Source organism: Elgaria multicarinata, chromosome 19 (genome assembly GCF_023053635.1).
Source record: "Elgaria multicarinata webbii isolate HBS135686 ecotype San Diego chromosome 19, rElgMul1.1.pri, whole genome shotgun sequence".
NCBI lineage: Eukaryota > Metazoa > Chordata > Lepidosauria > Squamata > Anguidae > Elgaria > Elgaria multicarinata.
The window spans coordinates 10547378-10564881 of NC_086189.1; the positions used below are offsets into that span (position 1 = coordinate 10547378).

Below are 17504 nucleotides of genomic sequence, written 5' to 3' on the forward strand. Positions count from 1 at the left end.
GCCTGTGGTGCTTCTTCCATCCCTAGGAGAACCACTGTCGATGGGGTCACACAGGGAGGGAGCTCTTTTCACTCCATCTCCCGGCCTCCAGGCCGCACACCGCTCGGAGTGCCTGTTGCCGATTTTCCAACCTGCTCACCCGGTCCCTGCTGTTGGCAGAATCCCCAAACACTTTTTGGCGCACACGGTCCCTAGAGCCGAGATGATTAACTGCTTGCAATTAAAGACTGAGCGCTCGGAAGTGCAAAATAGTTTGCAGATATTAAGTTAATCATGGCGATATACGGGTTTATTTAACCAATAAATATATCACTGTGGGCCTGGAATTGCTGCCAGAAACCTTTCTTCCACCCAGCCGAGGTGTACCTTTGCGATGGGGTTGGCTGGGTTCTCCGTCCCTTTCTCTCCTGCCCCAGCTCTGATTCGGAAGGTGGAGGGCAGATGTAAAGAATCGATGAAGTTGCTGGTGGCACAGACAAAAGGGCAGAGCATTTGCAATGTTCTGTGCAAATGATGCTCTCATTGAATCATAGAATCATAGAATAGCAGAGTTGGAAGGGGCCTACAAGGCCATCGAGTCCAACCCCCTGCTCAATGCAGGAATCCACCCTAAAGCATCCCTGACAGATGGTTGTCCAGCTGCCTCTTGAAGGCCTCTAGTGTGGGAGAGCCCACAACCTCCCTAGGTCACTGGTTCCATTGTCGTACTGCTCTAACAGTCATAGAATCATAGAATCATAGAATAGCAGAGTTGGAAGGGGCCTACAAGGCCATCAAGTCCAACCCCCTGCTCAATGCAGGAATCCACCCTAAAGCATCCCTGACAGATGGTTGTCCAGCTGCCTCTTGAAGGCATATTTGCATTGACCTCATCTGGAGGACAGCGAAGGGGGCATATGGAACTTTCATTGGCTTTCCTCAGCGCTGACCAGGAAGTGTCCAATAATAATAATAATAATAATAATAATAATAATAATAATAATAATAATAGTAATTTATTTCTTAATCGCCTCTCCCTTTGGATTGAGGCAGAGATCCACATTAGTACAACAATACAATATAAATCAGATGCATAAAATTAATTAAAAGAGCATATAAAACCAATACAAGATCAAAATAACAATCAAGACATCCTAAAATCCTTGGTTTGAAATTCATCTGGGTATGTTGACTCCCAAATGGAGTGGAGAGGCTCGTTACCTCGGCGCGTAATTCTCCAATAAAACACACGAGGCTAGAGGATTTAACTTAACTGTTCACTTCCAATACTGAAGTATGTCTCCAGTGATCGGCAAAATGGAGGCACCTTGAACAAAGAAATCCCACTTACATTTATAGGTTCTGTTTAAAAGTGTGAGTGTCTTGGTTAGTCATTACATTCAAAATCTTTTATAGGTCAGCTTTGGATTAGCAAGTTAGACTACATTTAAAAGATAGTTAAGGTAAGGTGACCCTATGAAAAGGAGGACAGGGCTCCTGTATCTTTAACAGCTGCACAGAAAACCGCCCAGAGAGCTTCAGCTATTGGGCGGTATAGAAATGCAATAAATAAATAAATAAAACAAATAAAAGGGATTTTCTGCAGGTCTCATTTGTATATATGGAGAATCTGGTGAAATTTCCTCTTCATCACACCAGTTAAAGCTGCAGGAGCTATACTAGAGTGACCAGATTTAAAAGAGGGCAGCTTTCACTGTTGTGATGAAGAGGGAATTTCACCGGGTTCTCCATATATACAAATGACACCTGCAGAAATTCCCTTTTCTATGCAACTGTTAAAGATACAGGAGCCCTGTCCTCCTTTTCATAGGGTCACCCTAGTTAAGGTGCATAATTTCAGAGAGTCATAGTTACATTCAAAGCTTCATTAGCTACTGTCCACCGTGAAGGAATGCATGTCCAGTGTGTAGCCGGAACCACCCTTCGGCTGAGGAGCGATCTTTTAACCTTTTACCTGTCTCATTACATTCTTTCACAAGATGAAATTCCCTCAGCCGACATCAGGTAGGCGTGATCACAGTAAGGCCGTTCAACGCAGTGCATGGGTCGCTGACTCTCGCCATCCTGTTTTTCAACGTTCTCAGCATCCTCTTAATGACCCTGTGGGGTGGGCCAGTTAGAGCATTTCTTCCTAACTCCCTCAAACAAAAGAACCTTGAACGGTTTGGTTTTCCCTTTTCAGGAAGAGAAATAACAAGTATCACACTGCTTTTATAGAACGCTTGTTCTAATGTAGGGGGGATTTCAACACCTAAGTAGGGATCTTGTTGCTTACCGTGTATGCAAGTTGGCGTTGGGCGTTCCTGTAGCGTTCTCACACTGGACGTGTAGACAGACAAGACAAAAATAACTTGCATGGGACAGACTACTCCACAGTAGATGTAATGTGTATCTGTGAATGGTGTGGCCGGTGAAATCCATGGTGGTGGAACATGTGGTTCCATGACCAGCCATTAATCAAAGCTTGTCCAAATGGATCAGGAAGAGAAGGTCCCAGCTTCAAAACCTTGATATCTCCAGTTAAGAGAATCTCTGGTAGTATACAACAGTGAGTATAAAATACATTAAACTGAATTAAAAACATAGTATACATTATTAAAACATCCTAAAAACATCCTAAAATTCCACTGGATAGGCCTGCCGGAATAGATCAGTCTTTATAGCTTTCTTAAGTTGACGAATCTCCTCCGGCAGGCCATTCCACAGCCTGGGAGCAGCAGAAGAGAAGGTCCTCTGGGTAATACTTGTCAGCCTAATTTTGGCACACTGAAGTAGATTCTTCCCAGAGGACCTGAGTGTGCGGGGCGGATTGTATGGGAGAAGGTGATCCCGCAGGTAGCCTGGACCCAAACCATGTAGGGCTTTAAAGGTGATAACCAACACTTTATACTTCACCTGGAAACTAATTGGCAGCCAGTGAAGAGATTTTATGACTGGTGTAATGTGGTCCCCCCTAGGTGTACCGGTGACCAGCCTGGCTGCCATATTTTGGACTAATTGGAGTTTCCAGACTAGGCACAAAGGTAGCTCTATGTAGAGTGCATTGCAGAAGTCGAGCCTGGATGGATCAGGTCTACGTAGGCGTGATCAGTGATGCTGTGAGCTGTAGTCCAAAACATCTGGAGGGCACCCCGTTGGCGAAAGCTGATGTACAGGGTTGTAATCACACATTTCCTTCTCATCCAACCCTTTCTCTCCCCCCGCCCCATATTTTTTTTAAAGAAAAAGTAGCAATTTTATAACCTTGCTTTCACTTGACAGGGGTCGTTTATAACCCACCTTCATGCCTCTCTGTGGTGGCTGTGTTTTAGCTCATCTCCAGGAATGCCATAATGCATTTTTAATTGGGAGCTGCTGTTGGGCCACATTTATTATCTCCCCCCCTCCAAAGGAAGGTTCTTTTTCTCTTTGTTTTTGTTTTTGTTCTTATTTCTCTTTCTTCCACTTGAAATTGGAGTGCAGTTTAATAAGGACGACTATTGATTGATGCTGCCGGATGCTTGCCTGCTTTAATCATTTGGGACAGGCGGAGTTTGCCGGGAAACTGAAATTAAAAACTCGGCTCAAAATTCCAGCGGGTAGAAATTAGTTTAGAGCCTTTGCAATGACCAAGACCCCAGATCCCCAGCTGGAAAAATACTAAAACAGATTCATTCGGATCTCAACTTCTCACTGCTGATTTCAATAGATGTTCGCTAGATCAGGTGTAGACAATATGATGGGGAAACCCCCCGAAAGTGGAGAACATCCAAGTCAGGACAGGGGGGGAAAGGGAGGGAAAGGTTCTCAGGATGCGAAAAATACTTTATTTCAAAGCCCGACGCGTTTCGGCCTGTGTTCTTTCAAAGGCCTTCCTCAGGGGGTTGATAAGAGATGGATGCAGAAATACTCCTAGAAAGGCAATTGTCTCTTATAATATCCAGGTCATTGATGATTATGGACAAGGATGTTGCTAGGCCGTGGCACATGGGCTCTCTTCCGCAGATGCCAGTGTAAGAGTCTTCTTCTCCTTAATCACCCGATTACAGCGTAATTCTCCCCTCTCCAAACGCAGCGACACAACACACATACACACACACAGAAATCTTCCTCTGCACTACACTTAAGCTTAGAAAAATCACCTTTTTTACCCTGCTGGTTTGAGATGATCTGGAGGCAGGGTTCAAATTAACTGAAGAGCTAATTTTATTTGAGATTCATTGGCCGGCTTTAGCCTCCTGTGAAATTGAAATAAATCTTTGTGATTATTTCTAAATGTGTGTATTTGTTTATTTATTAAATTTATATACCGCCCCATAGCCGAAGCTCTCTGGGCGGATTACAAAAGTTAAAAACATTGAACGTTTTTTTTAAAAAGTATACAAAATTTAAAACCATCAGAAATATAAAAAACAACAATGTCCATTTAAACAACAACAGTTCTGGGGTCCATTAAAAAACAAAAACAAACTTAGCCTAAGTTGTTAAATTTATTTATGTATTACATTTTTATACCGCCCAATAGCCGAAGCTCTCTGGGCGGTTCACAAAAATTAAAACCATAATAAAACAACCAACATGTTAAAAGCACAAATACAAAATACACTATAAAAAAGCACAACCAGGTTAAAACCACGCAGCAAAATTGATATAAGATTAAAATACAGAGTTATTTTGTAACTCTGTATTTTAACATTGCTGCTAAATGCCTGGGAGATTAGAAAAGTCTTGACCTGGCGACGAAAAGATAACAATGTTGGCACCAGGCAAGCCTCATTGGGGAGATCATTCCATAATTGGGGGGCCACCACTGAAAAGGCCCTCTCCCTTGTTGCCATCCTCCGAGCTTCCCTCGGCACCCGGAGGAGGACCTTAGATGTTGAGCGCAGTGAGCAGGTAGGTTCATGTCGGGAGAGGCGTTCCGTCAGGTTTTGTGGTCCCAAGCCATGTAGGGCTTTATAGGTTAAAACCAGCACCTTGAATTGGGCTCGGAAACGTATAGGCAGCCAATGCAAGCGGGCCAGAGTCGATGTTATATGTTCAAACCTTCTGGTTCCGTTTATCAATCTTGCAGCTGCATTTTGCACAAGGTGCAGCTTCCGAACCGTCTTCAAGGGCTGCCCCACGTAGAGGGCATTGCAGTAATCTAACTTGGAGGTTACCAGAGCATGGGCGACTGAAGCTAGGTTATCCCTGTCCAGATAGGGGCGTACCTGGGCCACCAAATGGAGTTGGTAGAAGGCACTCCATGCCACCGAGTCCACCTGGGCCTCAAGTGACAGAGACACAGATTTTAGACAGATTTGTGACCTGCGGGCTCAAGTCCCTGATCTTTCATGTTCCCAGCAACACCCCTGCCCGTGGGCACCAATGCACTCAGGGACACCTGTCCTGGTGCCCATCAAGGTGTTCCATCCCTCCTACCTTCTGAGATTACTATCGGAATAGATTTCTGTTAGTTGCTGAAAACTGTGAGTTTAAAGGTGTGTTGGGGGCCAAGTCCTCACCTTGGCCTTGCACTCAGTCTTTGGGCAGGTGACTTGTCTCTTGCCTCGCCTCCTATGACAGCCATTTTGTAGTGGTGCCCAAGACGGTTTCTCAAATTGCCAGGTGTGCTCACAGCCCCAAATGTTCTCCTACTCCTTCTCTAGAGGATACTAAACCAGGCATAACCCTTCCGTGTCGCTGGCAACATTTTCCATCCTCTACAAGAGCGGAAAGAGCAATGGCATTGCAAAGTCAACCTTGGCCCTTCAAGATGACTAGCATCTTGATTATCAAGAGTAAGGCAGTTTTCTCTAAAGGGGTGAGAACAATTATTGGGAGACTCGGGTGGAAAATCAAAGCACGAGCAAAGAGATCTTCACCCTTTGCCAGAGTACTTTATCTTACTTGGTAGTAACGCAAATAATTTCCGTATCATTATTATTAGCCTAAAGTTCGTACTCAGGGTGACATGACGCAGGCAAGAGACCCATGAACAAAATTCTTTAGCTTTGAATGGCCCCGTTCAGAAGACACCTTAAACCACGGCTTTAACCATAGTGAATAAGGCTTTCTGGCTTAAAGCCATGGTTTAAGGTGTCTTCTGAATACAGCCCGGCTTTCTGGCGTAACCACCATGGTTAAAGTCATGGTTTAAGGTGTCTTCTGAACACAGCCCGGCTTTCTGGCGTAACCACCATGGTTAAAGTCATGGTTTAAGGTGTCTTCTGAACACAGCCTGGCTTTCTGGCTTAACCACCCTGGTTAAAGCCATGGTTTAAGGTGTCTTCTGAACCCAGCCTGGCTTTCTGGCTTAACCACCATGGTTAAAGCCATGGTTTAAGGTGTCTTCTGAACACAGCCTGGCTTTCTGGCTTAACCACCATGGTTAAAGCCATGGTTTAAGGTGTCTTCTGAACCCAACCTGGCTTTCTGGCTTAACCACCATGGTTAAAGCCATGGTTTAAGGTGTCTTCTGAACACAGCCTGGCTTTCTGGCTTAACCACCATGGTTAAAGCCATGGTTTAAGGTGTCTTCTGAACACAGCCTGGCTTTCTGGCTTAACCACCCTGGTTAAAGCCATGGTTTGAGGTGTCTTCTGAACCCAGCCTGGCTTTCTGGCTTAACCACCATGGTTAAAGCCATGGTTTAAGGTGTCTTCTGAACCCAGCCTGGCTTTCTGGCTTAACCACCATGGTTAAAGCCATAGTTTAAGGTGTCTTCTGAACACAGCCTGGCTTTCTGGCTTAACCACCATGGTTAAAGCCATGGTTTAAGGTGTCTTCTGAACACAGCCTGGCTTTCTGGCTTAACCACCCTGGTTAAAGCCATGGTTTGAGGTGTCTTCTGAACCCAGCCTGGCTTTCTGGCTTAACCACCATGGTTAAAGCCATGGTTTAAGGTGTCTTCTGAATGGAGCCACTGTCTTCGTGTGGGGCGTTTCCCGATGCTAACTATGCAGTAGTTGGGGGGTCCCTAGATCCAGCTATTGTTCTTCTAGCGCGCTCAGAGCGATTTTGTAAAGGCGTTAGAAGCATGGAAGCTGTTGCCAGAAGATGCTTCAGCCACCTGAAACGGTTGGTGTTCCATCAGCAGGAGTCTTGGAGGACATGGCATGGATGGGGGTGTTACCTTTTGCTTTTATGCCGGTGGCGCCGCGTCAATGCTCTGCGTTCCACAGCCTTAATGGCATTTCTCTTCTCATTGCAGTGTCCAGAGGCCCTGAGGCCCATGAAGGATGGCACAGGCTGCTACGACTACTCCAAAGGGATCGACTGTTCGGATGGCTTCAACGGCGGATGTGAGCAGCTGTGTCTCCAGCAGACGCTGCCTCTCCCCTCGGAACCAACGTCCAGCACCATCCACATGTTCTGCGGGTGAGTCTCCCAAGCGGAAAAGGCCTCCAAAGTGCACTGAGTGTGATTGCTTAAGTCTGCTGTGTCCCCTCTTCTCACTGGATCCTGTCTGGCTAGGCTAGCAAGAAATAATAATAATAATAATAATAATAATAATAATAATAATAATATAATTTATTTCTTACCCGCCTCTCCCTTTGGATCGCGGACCTCATCTCAGTGCAAATGGATGGCAAAGCTTAAAGGAGGAGGAGAAGGCTCTACTTGTGTGCTGTCTCCAGTATTCGAGGCAATAAGCCTGTGTGCACCAGTTGCTGGGGAACATGGGTGGGAGGGTGCTGTTGCACCATGTCCTGCTTTGTTGGTCGCTGGTCGACAGCTGGTTGGCCACTGTGTGAACAGAGTGCTGGACTAGATGGACCCTTGGTCTGATCCAGCAGGGCTCTTAAGAACATCAGAACATCAGAAGAGCCCTGCTGGATCAGACCAAGGGTCCATCTAGTCCAGCACTCTGTTCACACAGTGGCCAACCAGCCATTGGCCAAGGATGAACAAGCAGGACTTCTTCTCCTCCTCCTCCTCCTCCTCCTCCTCCTCCCCCTCCTCCTCCTCCATCATCATCTAGTCCATCTGGTCCATCTAATCCAGCACTCTGTTCACACAGTGGCCAACCAGCCATTGGCCAAGGATGAACAAGCAGGACTTCTCCTCCTCCTCCTCCTCCCCCTCCTCCTCCTCCATCATCATCTAGTCCATCTGGTCCATCTAGTCCAGCACTCTGTTCACACAGTGGCCAACCAGTCATCGACCAGGGATGAACAAGCAGGACGTGGTGCAACAGCACCCTCCCACCCATGTCCCCCAGCAACTGGTGCACACAGGCTCTTCTTATGTTCTTAAAGTTCTCCCTACCTGCATGCTGGGATCCAACCACCCTGCTTGTTTTCCCAGTGCCAATCAGCTGGGCAAGGGGAAAGCCGTGTGATTTATAACCGTGAGGACAGTGTGTGGAGAGACATGATAGCATTCTTCAAATACTTGACAGGTTGTCACACAGATGAGGACAAGGATCTCTTCTCGATCATCCCAGAGTGCAGGACACGGAATAATGGGCTCAAGTTGCAGGAAGCCAGATTCCGGCTGGACATCAGGAAAAACTAACTGACTGTTAGAGCAGTATGACAATGGAACCAGTTACCTAGGGAGGTGGTGGGCTCTCCCACACTAGAGACCTTCAAGAGGCAGCTGGACACCCACCTGTTAGGGATGCTTTAAGGTAGATTCCTGCAATGAGCAGGGGGTTGGACTCATGGCCTTGTAGGCCCCTGCCAACTCTACTATTCTATGATTCTATGATTTAGACTGTTCTCCCAAGTAGCCTGCCCAACATCTCTTAAGCTGGATGGTGTAAGTGCCATTGCACCAGGCAGAACAGGGCATGGGAGGGTCATTCCTGTGAGCTGCCTTCCCTCACACAGACATGCTCTTGCCAACCCCTCAAACATCTAAATAGTGGATTTGGGGTACTGCAGACTTTGCAGGGAAGGGGCATGGGCATCCATGGCCGGCTGCACAGAATTCGGGGCAGCAGGTGTGCGTCCCACATCCAAAGGACCGCACGCAGCCCGCTTGTTGCCTGTACATGCTATGTTGTTACGCTGTGTCGTGTCTCTCAAAACACTCGTACTTTCAATGGGAGGCAAATGATGAGGCTTACTAAGTAATCCCCAAAGTTTTTATTAAGCAACAAACGTCTCTTCAACCTGAATAGAACCCGACCCCCTAGGCAAAACTATGCAAACTAAGCAAGACAATTGTCCGTTTAAGAAGAGAAAGAAGTTGCTTCTCAAATGCCCGTAACTTTAGAGCGCCTGGTGCGGAGGCAGGTTCTGGCGTAATCGAACTGACTTTCTCACGCCTTCCTTCCGCCCCGTGCATTTGAGCTTCCGACGGACCCTAGCATCAGCTAGCTTGTCAGGACGTTCTCCTCCGGAAGAAAGCTCACTTCCCTCTGAGTGTGTAGGATTTGGCCTTGAGGAGATAAGCTCTGGAGAGGGCTGACTTTCAGCTGGGGGAATCACCTGTGAGAGCTTCCTCCCCCACTGGTACAGGCTGGCTGGTGTCTGGCGCTGCGTCTCCCAGTTCTGAATCTGACTCTGATTGATTACCTGAAACACCTTCTCCCGAAACAGGGACATTAGGGTTAGACATGACACCCTGTTATCCTACAAAGCCCTAAACAACTTGGGACCAGGATACCTAGCAGACCGCCTTCCCTTATATACACCCAGATGACAACTACGATCCTCAGAGGACGCCCTACTGGCCATTCCAAGACGCACAGAATGCCGCCATGAAGAACCTCAGCGGCCGGGCCTTCTCTGTGACGGCCCCCACCCTCTGGAGGACCCTCCCTCGTGCGGTTCGGGAGGCGGAAAACGCCTCCTGAAGACATACCTTTTTACACAGGCTTCCCCTGGTCTTCCATGTGGCTGGTTTTATTTTGCCTTTTAAACTGTTAATGTTTTAAATTTGGACTTGTATTTTAGGATTTTCAGTTGTGCACTGCCCAGAGAGCTTTGGCTGTTGGGCAGTATAAAAATGTAATAAATAAATAAATAAATACTGCCCCAGGAATGGTATTCCCCGTAGTAACCTATGGCTGTGGGAGCTGGACCATAAGGAAAGCTGAGCGAAGGAAGATAGATGCTTTTGAACTGTGGTGTTGGAGGAAAATTCTGAGAGTGCCGTGGACTGCAAGAAGATCCAGCCAGTCCATCCTCCAGGAAATCAAGCCAGACTGCTCACTTGAGGGAATGGTATTAAAGGCAAAACTGAAGTACTTTGGCCACATAATGAGAAGACAGGACACCCTGGAGAAGAGGCTGATGCTAGGGAAAGTGGAAGGCAAAAGGAAGAGGGGCCGACCAAGGGCAAGATGGAGGGATGATATTCTGGAGGGGACAGACTTGACCTTGGGGGAGCTAGGGGTGGCGACGGCCGACAGAAAGCTCTGGCGTGGGCTGGTCCATGAAGTCACGATGAGTCGGAAGCGACTGAACGAATAAACAGCAACAAAGCCCCAGGAACAGCGTCTCCCAGCTTCGAGTTCCCATATTTTATTCAGCTACATTTCTGCAAGCCCAAGGGGCGTTGCCGATCTCTGCATCCCTTCCCCTGGCCTGCTAAATCCCCCCCACCCCCAGATTTTATTTGTCTCTTTGCATTGCGGCAGCTGATGCTTGTCTCAACCCCATTTTGACCTTCAGAGGAATAAGGTGTAGTTTTGTGCAGTGGGAGAAACAAATTCCTAAAAGTAACTCGAAGGAACATCTGTCAATTCCTGACACATCCAGGTGCTCAGACGGCAGAGATTTTACTGTGTTCCAGCCCTGCATGGTTCCCCGGGGCTTTAGGTTCATCAACCCATTTTTTTGTGTGTGGGTTGCTTTATTGCTCAGAATAGTGAAGAATGGGCAAAGTGGAAATGACATTCTAGAGGAGGACCAGCAGTTCTAGTAAAAGGTGCTGAAGCAGCCAACCCAAAAACAGCTTTTTTTCTCTCAATCCTGCATGAAAGAGACTGTAGGCTGTTTTGATTCTGCGTTGATTGGCACAGGAACGGACTGTCAAGATTTCATTTTTTCCTTTGGATCATTTTTATCATACGAAGAATCCTAACGTTTCTTTAATCAGGTAACAATAGCTCTAATAATTTGGAAGGGTGGAGGAGGATTGAGGTAGGTTGGTCTAAGCCAATTTCCCCTGTCATAATTTTATTTATTTATTTATTTATTTTATTACATTTTTATACCGCCCAATAGCCGAAGCTCTCTGGGCGGTTCACAAAAATCAAAACCATAGTAAAACGACCAACAGGTTAAAAGCACAAATACAAAATACACTAAAAAAAATTATACTATAATTTAATAAATAAATTATTTTTATTTATTATTACATCTATATCCCGCCTTTTTTTCCTCCAAGGAACCCAAGACAGCATACATAATCCTCCTCCTCCTCCTCCTTCTCTCTATTTTATCCTCACAACAACAACCCTGTGAGGTAGGTTGGGCTGAGAGTGTATGACAGGCCCAAAGCCACCCAGTGGGTTTCCATTATTTATTTATTTATTTATTATTTACATTTCTATACCGCCCAATAGCCGGAGCTCTCTGGGCGGTTCACAAAAATTAAAAGCATTCAAAGTATAAAACAACAGTATAAAACCATACTATAAAATACAATATAAAAGCTCAACCAGATAAAAACAGCAGCAATGCAAAATTACAAATTTAAAACACCAAGTTAAAATTTATTTATAGACTGTTAAAATGCTGGGAGAATAAAAAGGGCTTCACCTGGTGTCTAAAAGCATATAATGTAGGTGCCAAGCGAACCTCCTTAGGGAGCTCATTCCACAGCCGGGGTGCCACAGCAGAGAAGGCCCTCCTCCTGGTAGCCACCTGCGTTACTTCCTTTGGCAGGGGCTCACGGAGAAGGACCCATGAGGATGATCTTAGGGTCCAGGCAGGTACATATGGGAGGAGGCGTTCCTTCAGATAGCCTGGCCCCAAGCCGTTTAGGGCTTTAAATGTTAATACCAGCACTTTGAATCAGGCCCGGACCTGGACTGGCAGCCAATGAAGCTGGAAAAGGACTGGCGTGATGTGGTCTCGTCGGCCACTCCATGGCTGAGTGGGGACTAGAACCTAGATCTCCCAAGTGTCAGTCCAACACTTTAGCTACTACACCACACTGTCTGTCACTGTTGTATGGGGTTCTTCAGCATCTTATTATTTACAACATAACAATCATAAAGTCGTGAGTAACACTGCTGGATTTAATTACCGCCCGCCCCCCCCACCTCATAATGGGATTGGTCAAATGAAATTTTGTCCATCTTTACATCTTGGTGTCCTATGTTGGAGGAGATGGTTGCTCTCCATGGTGCTGAACTGAGAACCGATCGCACATTTCCTCAAAGAGCTGCCTGTGAGCACCTCCGTGGGCCACCTAATGTATGGCAGTGTTGGGCAAAGGGTAGGTCTTCAGGTGTTTCTGACATCAGCTCCCCAGAAGCTCCTTGCCAATATGGCCAGTGGTCAGGAATGCTGGGAGTCCAAAACATCTGAAGATCTTCCTTCTACCTACTCCTGATGTGAGGTATATGTACTTTTGTCCCAGTAGCAGTTTCCATGAGCTGGGATTTCTTTATCAACAGTGTGGCATTGAGGCCCTCTTTCAGCATATTTTTTTCCTTCTACAGGAGAGCTTTTCTTGTTTCGTTTTGTTTTTCCAGAGAAGTAGGCATGTTCATCTCTAGGAACTAAAACAACCATCTTGTGACACCTCAAAGATTAACAAATTAAAGAACATAAGAAGAACCACTCTGGATCAGGCCAAGGGTCCATCTATTCCAGCACTCTGTTCACACACTGGCCAGCCAGCTGCCGACCAGTGACCCACAAGCGGGACATCGGTGCAACGGCACCCTCCCAAATTATGCCAAATTTATTCTGCCATAAATCACACACGTTGTTTCCTGTACTCCTCCCCTTATCCATAGGATCAAGTGTACATCAGATTTTATTTTTATGCTGTTCCATAAAGCTGGCCTTCTTAACCTTCACCTCCTTTGAAATGATACAATGCAACGCATTTGAGCTGGAAGTGTCTTTTGTTGGTTGCGTTTTGAGGGTATCTGATATTCTCCTTTGTGTTTGGTTCTCAGCTGTGTTGAGGAATACAAACTGGCACCAGACAGCAAATCCTGCCTCATGTTGTCAGACATCTGCGAGGGCCCCAAGTGCCTCAAGGCGGATGGGAAATTCAATGACACCCTCTTCGGAGAGATGTTGCATGGCTACAACAACAGGACCCAGCATGTCAACCAAGGGCAGGTCTTCCAGATGACCTTCAGGTATGTCCTATTCCCACTAGCTTTTGCTATGGGCAGCACAGCACCGACTAGGCTGCATATGTACCTGGACGTGTGTGTGTAGAACGTTTGAAAGCCGCAGTGTCCTACAAAGCCGCCCAGGTTCTGTGATTGCAATACGTTTTGTCTGGAACTGTGAAAGAACCCATAGTATGAAAACATGGCTACTACAGCGGGTGGTGTGGTTTGTATAGGTCTGTCTTTACGTACGTCCGGGCTTGTTACTACTGCAAGCGCTATGTTGAAGAGGAAGAAAAAAGATACACCCTCATACACTTCAAAGTTCTATTGCTTGTAAAGTCACACTCATTGAGCAAATCACTTGAGACTTAGCATCTGTGATCTACCTTATGAGGTCTGCAATTGCGCACATTTTCAAAACCAATCCAATTACCCAAAGTTCTCCAACCTTTTGGAGCCAATGGGCCCATCTGGCACCACCATAAATTGATGGTGGTGGTGGTGGTGGTGGTGGTGGTAGGACCAATCACAAAAATGTTCGGAGTGACCCCTTATCAGTGTTGGTGTGTGTCTGCAGGAATGTGCACCCTGTGTGTGCACTGCTAACTCTGGCTCTTCTCTCTCTCTCTCTCTCTCTCTCCCTTCCTTCCTTCCTTGGCTCCACTTCTCTTTCTCTCTCTTTCTTCCTTCCTCCTTTCCTTCCATGCATTTTCTTCCTTCCTTCTTTCTCTGGCTCCACTTCTCTCTCTCTCTCTCTCTCTCTCTCTCTCTTTCTCTCTCTCCCTTCCTTCCTTCCTTGGCTCCACTTCTCTCTCTCTCTCTCTCTCTCTCTCTCTCTCTCTCTCTCTCTCTCTCTCTCTCCCTTCCTTCCTTCCTTGGCTCCACTTCTCTCTCTCTCTCTTTCTTCCTTCCTCCTTTCCTTCCATGCATTTTCTTCCTTCCTTCTTTCTCTGGCTACACTTCTCTCTCTCTCTCTCTCTCTCTCTCTCTCTCTCTCTCTCTCTCTCTCTCTCTCTCTCCCTTCCTTCCTTCCTTGGCTCCACTTCTCTCTCTCTCTCTCTCTCTCTCTCTCTCTCTTTCTTTCTCTCTCTCTGGCTCTTCACTCTCTCTCCGGCTCTTCTCCCTCTCTCCTTTCTCTCTCTCTCTCTCTCTCTCTCCCCTTCCTTCCTTCCTTGGCTCCACTTCTCTCTCTCTCTCTCTCTCTCTCTTCCTTCCTTCTTTCCTTCCATGCATTTTCTTCCTTCCTTCTTTCTCTGGCTCCACTTCTCTCTCTCTTTCTCTCACTCATGCCCATGCACTTGAATGGAGGAATTTCTCTATTCATTCGCATGGCTGAGAATAAACTCCCATGCCAAAAATCAGCTGGAGGTGGGGTGAAGTTCAGCCCCCCCCACTTACCAAGGACTCTGTTTTACCGCCCATGCTCCAGCTGATTATGCACTCCCTATACAAGTCATCTCAATTGCCTTCTTATTGGAAGCAAGACCTCCTCTGCTGAAAATCGGTTGGAGGAGGGAAAAGCTCCTACCCTCACCATGGACCCTGTTACTTCAATGGTCATTGGGGGAGTCCACTTCATCCCCCCTGTGCCCATTTCTCACCCAGGAGGATCCCCCCTACTCCAATACACATGAATGGAGGAATCACTCCAGTCACTTGCAGAAGGTGAAAATAGCTTGTTGGCTTTTAAAATAGCCCAGCCTGGCCTTGTGGGCACCATGGCATATAAGGATCATGTCTCACACAAGGGATACTTACCCATTACCTATTTCATGCTCTAGGTGCACTCTAACATGGTGGTAAGAACCCAGCCCTATTCAGTCATTCTGCTCAAGTGTAAGCTTTACACGCGAGGAGGGGCTAGGGATACATCCACTAGCTCTCCCTCTTTGTGTACTTCTGGGATGCTCGCCCGCCTAGCACCCCCTGTGTGCAAACGAGAGCCTCCTCTATCTGTTGAAACTTTTGCTGCGATTTTAGAATTCCTATGCTTGACATAAGCGTGCCCGGTACAGTTGTCCTATCAGCATTTTCACTGTCAGGAAAGGGTAACAGGAAACTGTCAACTGAGACAAGAGAAAGGTAGTTTTGAGGTCTGAGAGAGTCGTTCTGCCTGACAGATAGATCAGAGATGAAGAGGGAGGAAAAAAGTCGGAAGCCTGTGCAGGCCTACTTGGACGTAAGCCGATCTGAACATGCAAGGGCATATCTATTCATTTGTACACATCTACCCAGTGAATTTGTGTTTTGTTTTTAGTTTATATTTGTGTGTGTGTGTGTGTTTTGCCCAGAACGCTGTAATAATACATTTCCTTTTTTAAACCCCCCCAGAGAAATTCAATTATCAAAAAGCTTGCCAGTTTCAGATCAGAGTTACAGTTTAACTCATGTTGGCTCGTGTTCCACGAAGCCAGGAAATTGGAAGCTCAGGCTGCTGCCTTCACAGACGTGCTTCGGGCTCCATAATTGTGTTGTGCAACGTCACAACACGGTCTTGTTTACAAGCAAGGGACGTGGTTCAACTCACAGGAGGATTCCTCTAACAATACAGCAATGCTCAGATGTTCCCTAAGGCAATACAGGGCCAGTAGGTCATCTTTGCTGGTCTCAGGGACTCTATCCTCCCCATCTGGATTTGGGCCTGAATGAAAGTTGTGGGTGCATGGAGAGTAAGTTATAAGCAAACGTCGTTTGTGACATTTCACAGCATCATTACCAATCACAAAGGTGTTTTTTTTAAAAAAAATAATAAATAGTATTATTATATGTATATTATTAATATTAATATATTGCTTTATCTGCCAGAAACACATCAAGGTGGTGTACAACAATTTAAAACATGAAAACCCTGCAACAATCAAAGCAAAACAAAACAAGAGTATTTAAAACAGTAAAAGCATTAAAATGTTGAAGAGCACGCTTTTTAAAAGGCTAAATTGAAAAGACGTGTCTTTACGTGCTTTCTAAAGGTCAAGATATTGGGGGGGGGCAATTGCCATTCTTGAGGGAGTGCGTTCTATAGCGTGGGGGTGAAACAGGAGAAAGCTGTATCATATTTGCCCAAGTAACAGGCCTCTTTGACTAGTGGTGCCGTTATAAGGGCCTCTCTTGCAGACCATAATACTTGGGCAGGATCTTAAGCGAGTCAGGCGGTGGCAGGGATAGCCAGATCTTAAGCTATTTAAGGTGTTAATGGTTAAGGCCAACACCTTGAATTAACCCTGGGAAGCAATTGATAAGGACGGTGCTACCATAGAGGCCACTCAGGCGGCCGCCTAGAGTGCCAAGCTAAGAGGGGCACTGGGCGCAGCGCAGCGCTCACGCGCGTTGGCTGTGGTCCGTCCCGTCCCGAGGATTCAGCTGGGCCTGGGTGGGCGAGATGGTGCCCCACACCCGCCCAGCTGAAGCAAAGCCAGGGACGCTGGGGTGGAGGTGGGGCGGCTCCACGTTCGGACTTCCGGAACGCGCCCGGAAGAGAGAGAGAGAGAATGTATGAGTGAATGGGGTGCATGGGGTCTTTGAGTGAATGCATGTGTTCATGCGTGTGTTTGTTTGGAGTGGGTGATGCTGAGTGTGTGTGTGTGTGCGCGCGCGCGTGTGTGACTTGGGGTGGGATGTTTTGGAGTTGATATTCCTATTAAATAATGCATTTTAGACCCATAGACGTTCCGTTCCAATTTGTTTGCTAAAATCGGCATGACGTATTTCTTGCACTTTAAAACAAGTTTAGCAGTTTCAAATTTTGTGCTTCTTATTTTTTCCAGGAAACATATGTTCTTAAAAATCAAAGTTGGCATGTGTGTGTGTGTGTGTGTGTGTGAAAGTAGCTCACCTTGCCTAGGGCGCAAAATAGTCTGGCACCGGCCCTGACCACAGGGCTTTCAGGACAAGTGGAATAATTAGTCCTGATACTGTGCACTGATTGAAACTTCTGGATACTCTTCAGGGATAGCCTCATGTAGAATAGGTTTTTTTTCTCTTCTAAAATCATTGAGTGTGGGTGTGCTTATGTATATCTATATCTTTTATATGGGGTTTATTTAATATGACATTTATTCATTCATTACATTTCTTTACTATCCAATAGCTGACATTCTCCTGGGCAGTTCACAACAATTTAAACCATAAAACACAACGTGACAAGTTGCAATATAATAGTTTAAACCTACAGAATAAAATTAAAATTAAAAAAAAAACAGAAAAACAAAATAAAGCCTAACAGCAATTCAAAGATTTAAAATACAGTAACAGAATTAAAACAGCAGGAACACTTGGTGATATA

The 17504-nt window shown here is 46.1% G+C and overlaps 1 protein-coding gene across 1 annotated transcript in view; it reads left to right on the plus strand.

Moving 5' to 3' along the window:
• The window catches only part of ASTN2 (astrotactin 2), a 732687-nt gene that overhangs the window by 488780 nt on the left and 226403 nt on the right, over window positions 1-17504 (plus strand). Inside the window, exons 13-14 of the mRNA XM_063144970.1 lie at window positions 7175-7341; window positions 13055-13243. Coding sequence (XP_063001040.1) covers window positions 7175-7341; window positions 13055-13243 — 356 coding nt within the window. The remainder of the gene's footprint in view (window positions 1-7174; window positions 7342-13054; window positions 13244-17504) is intronic.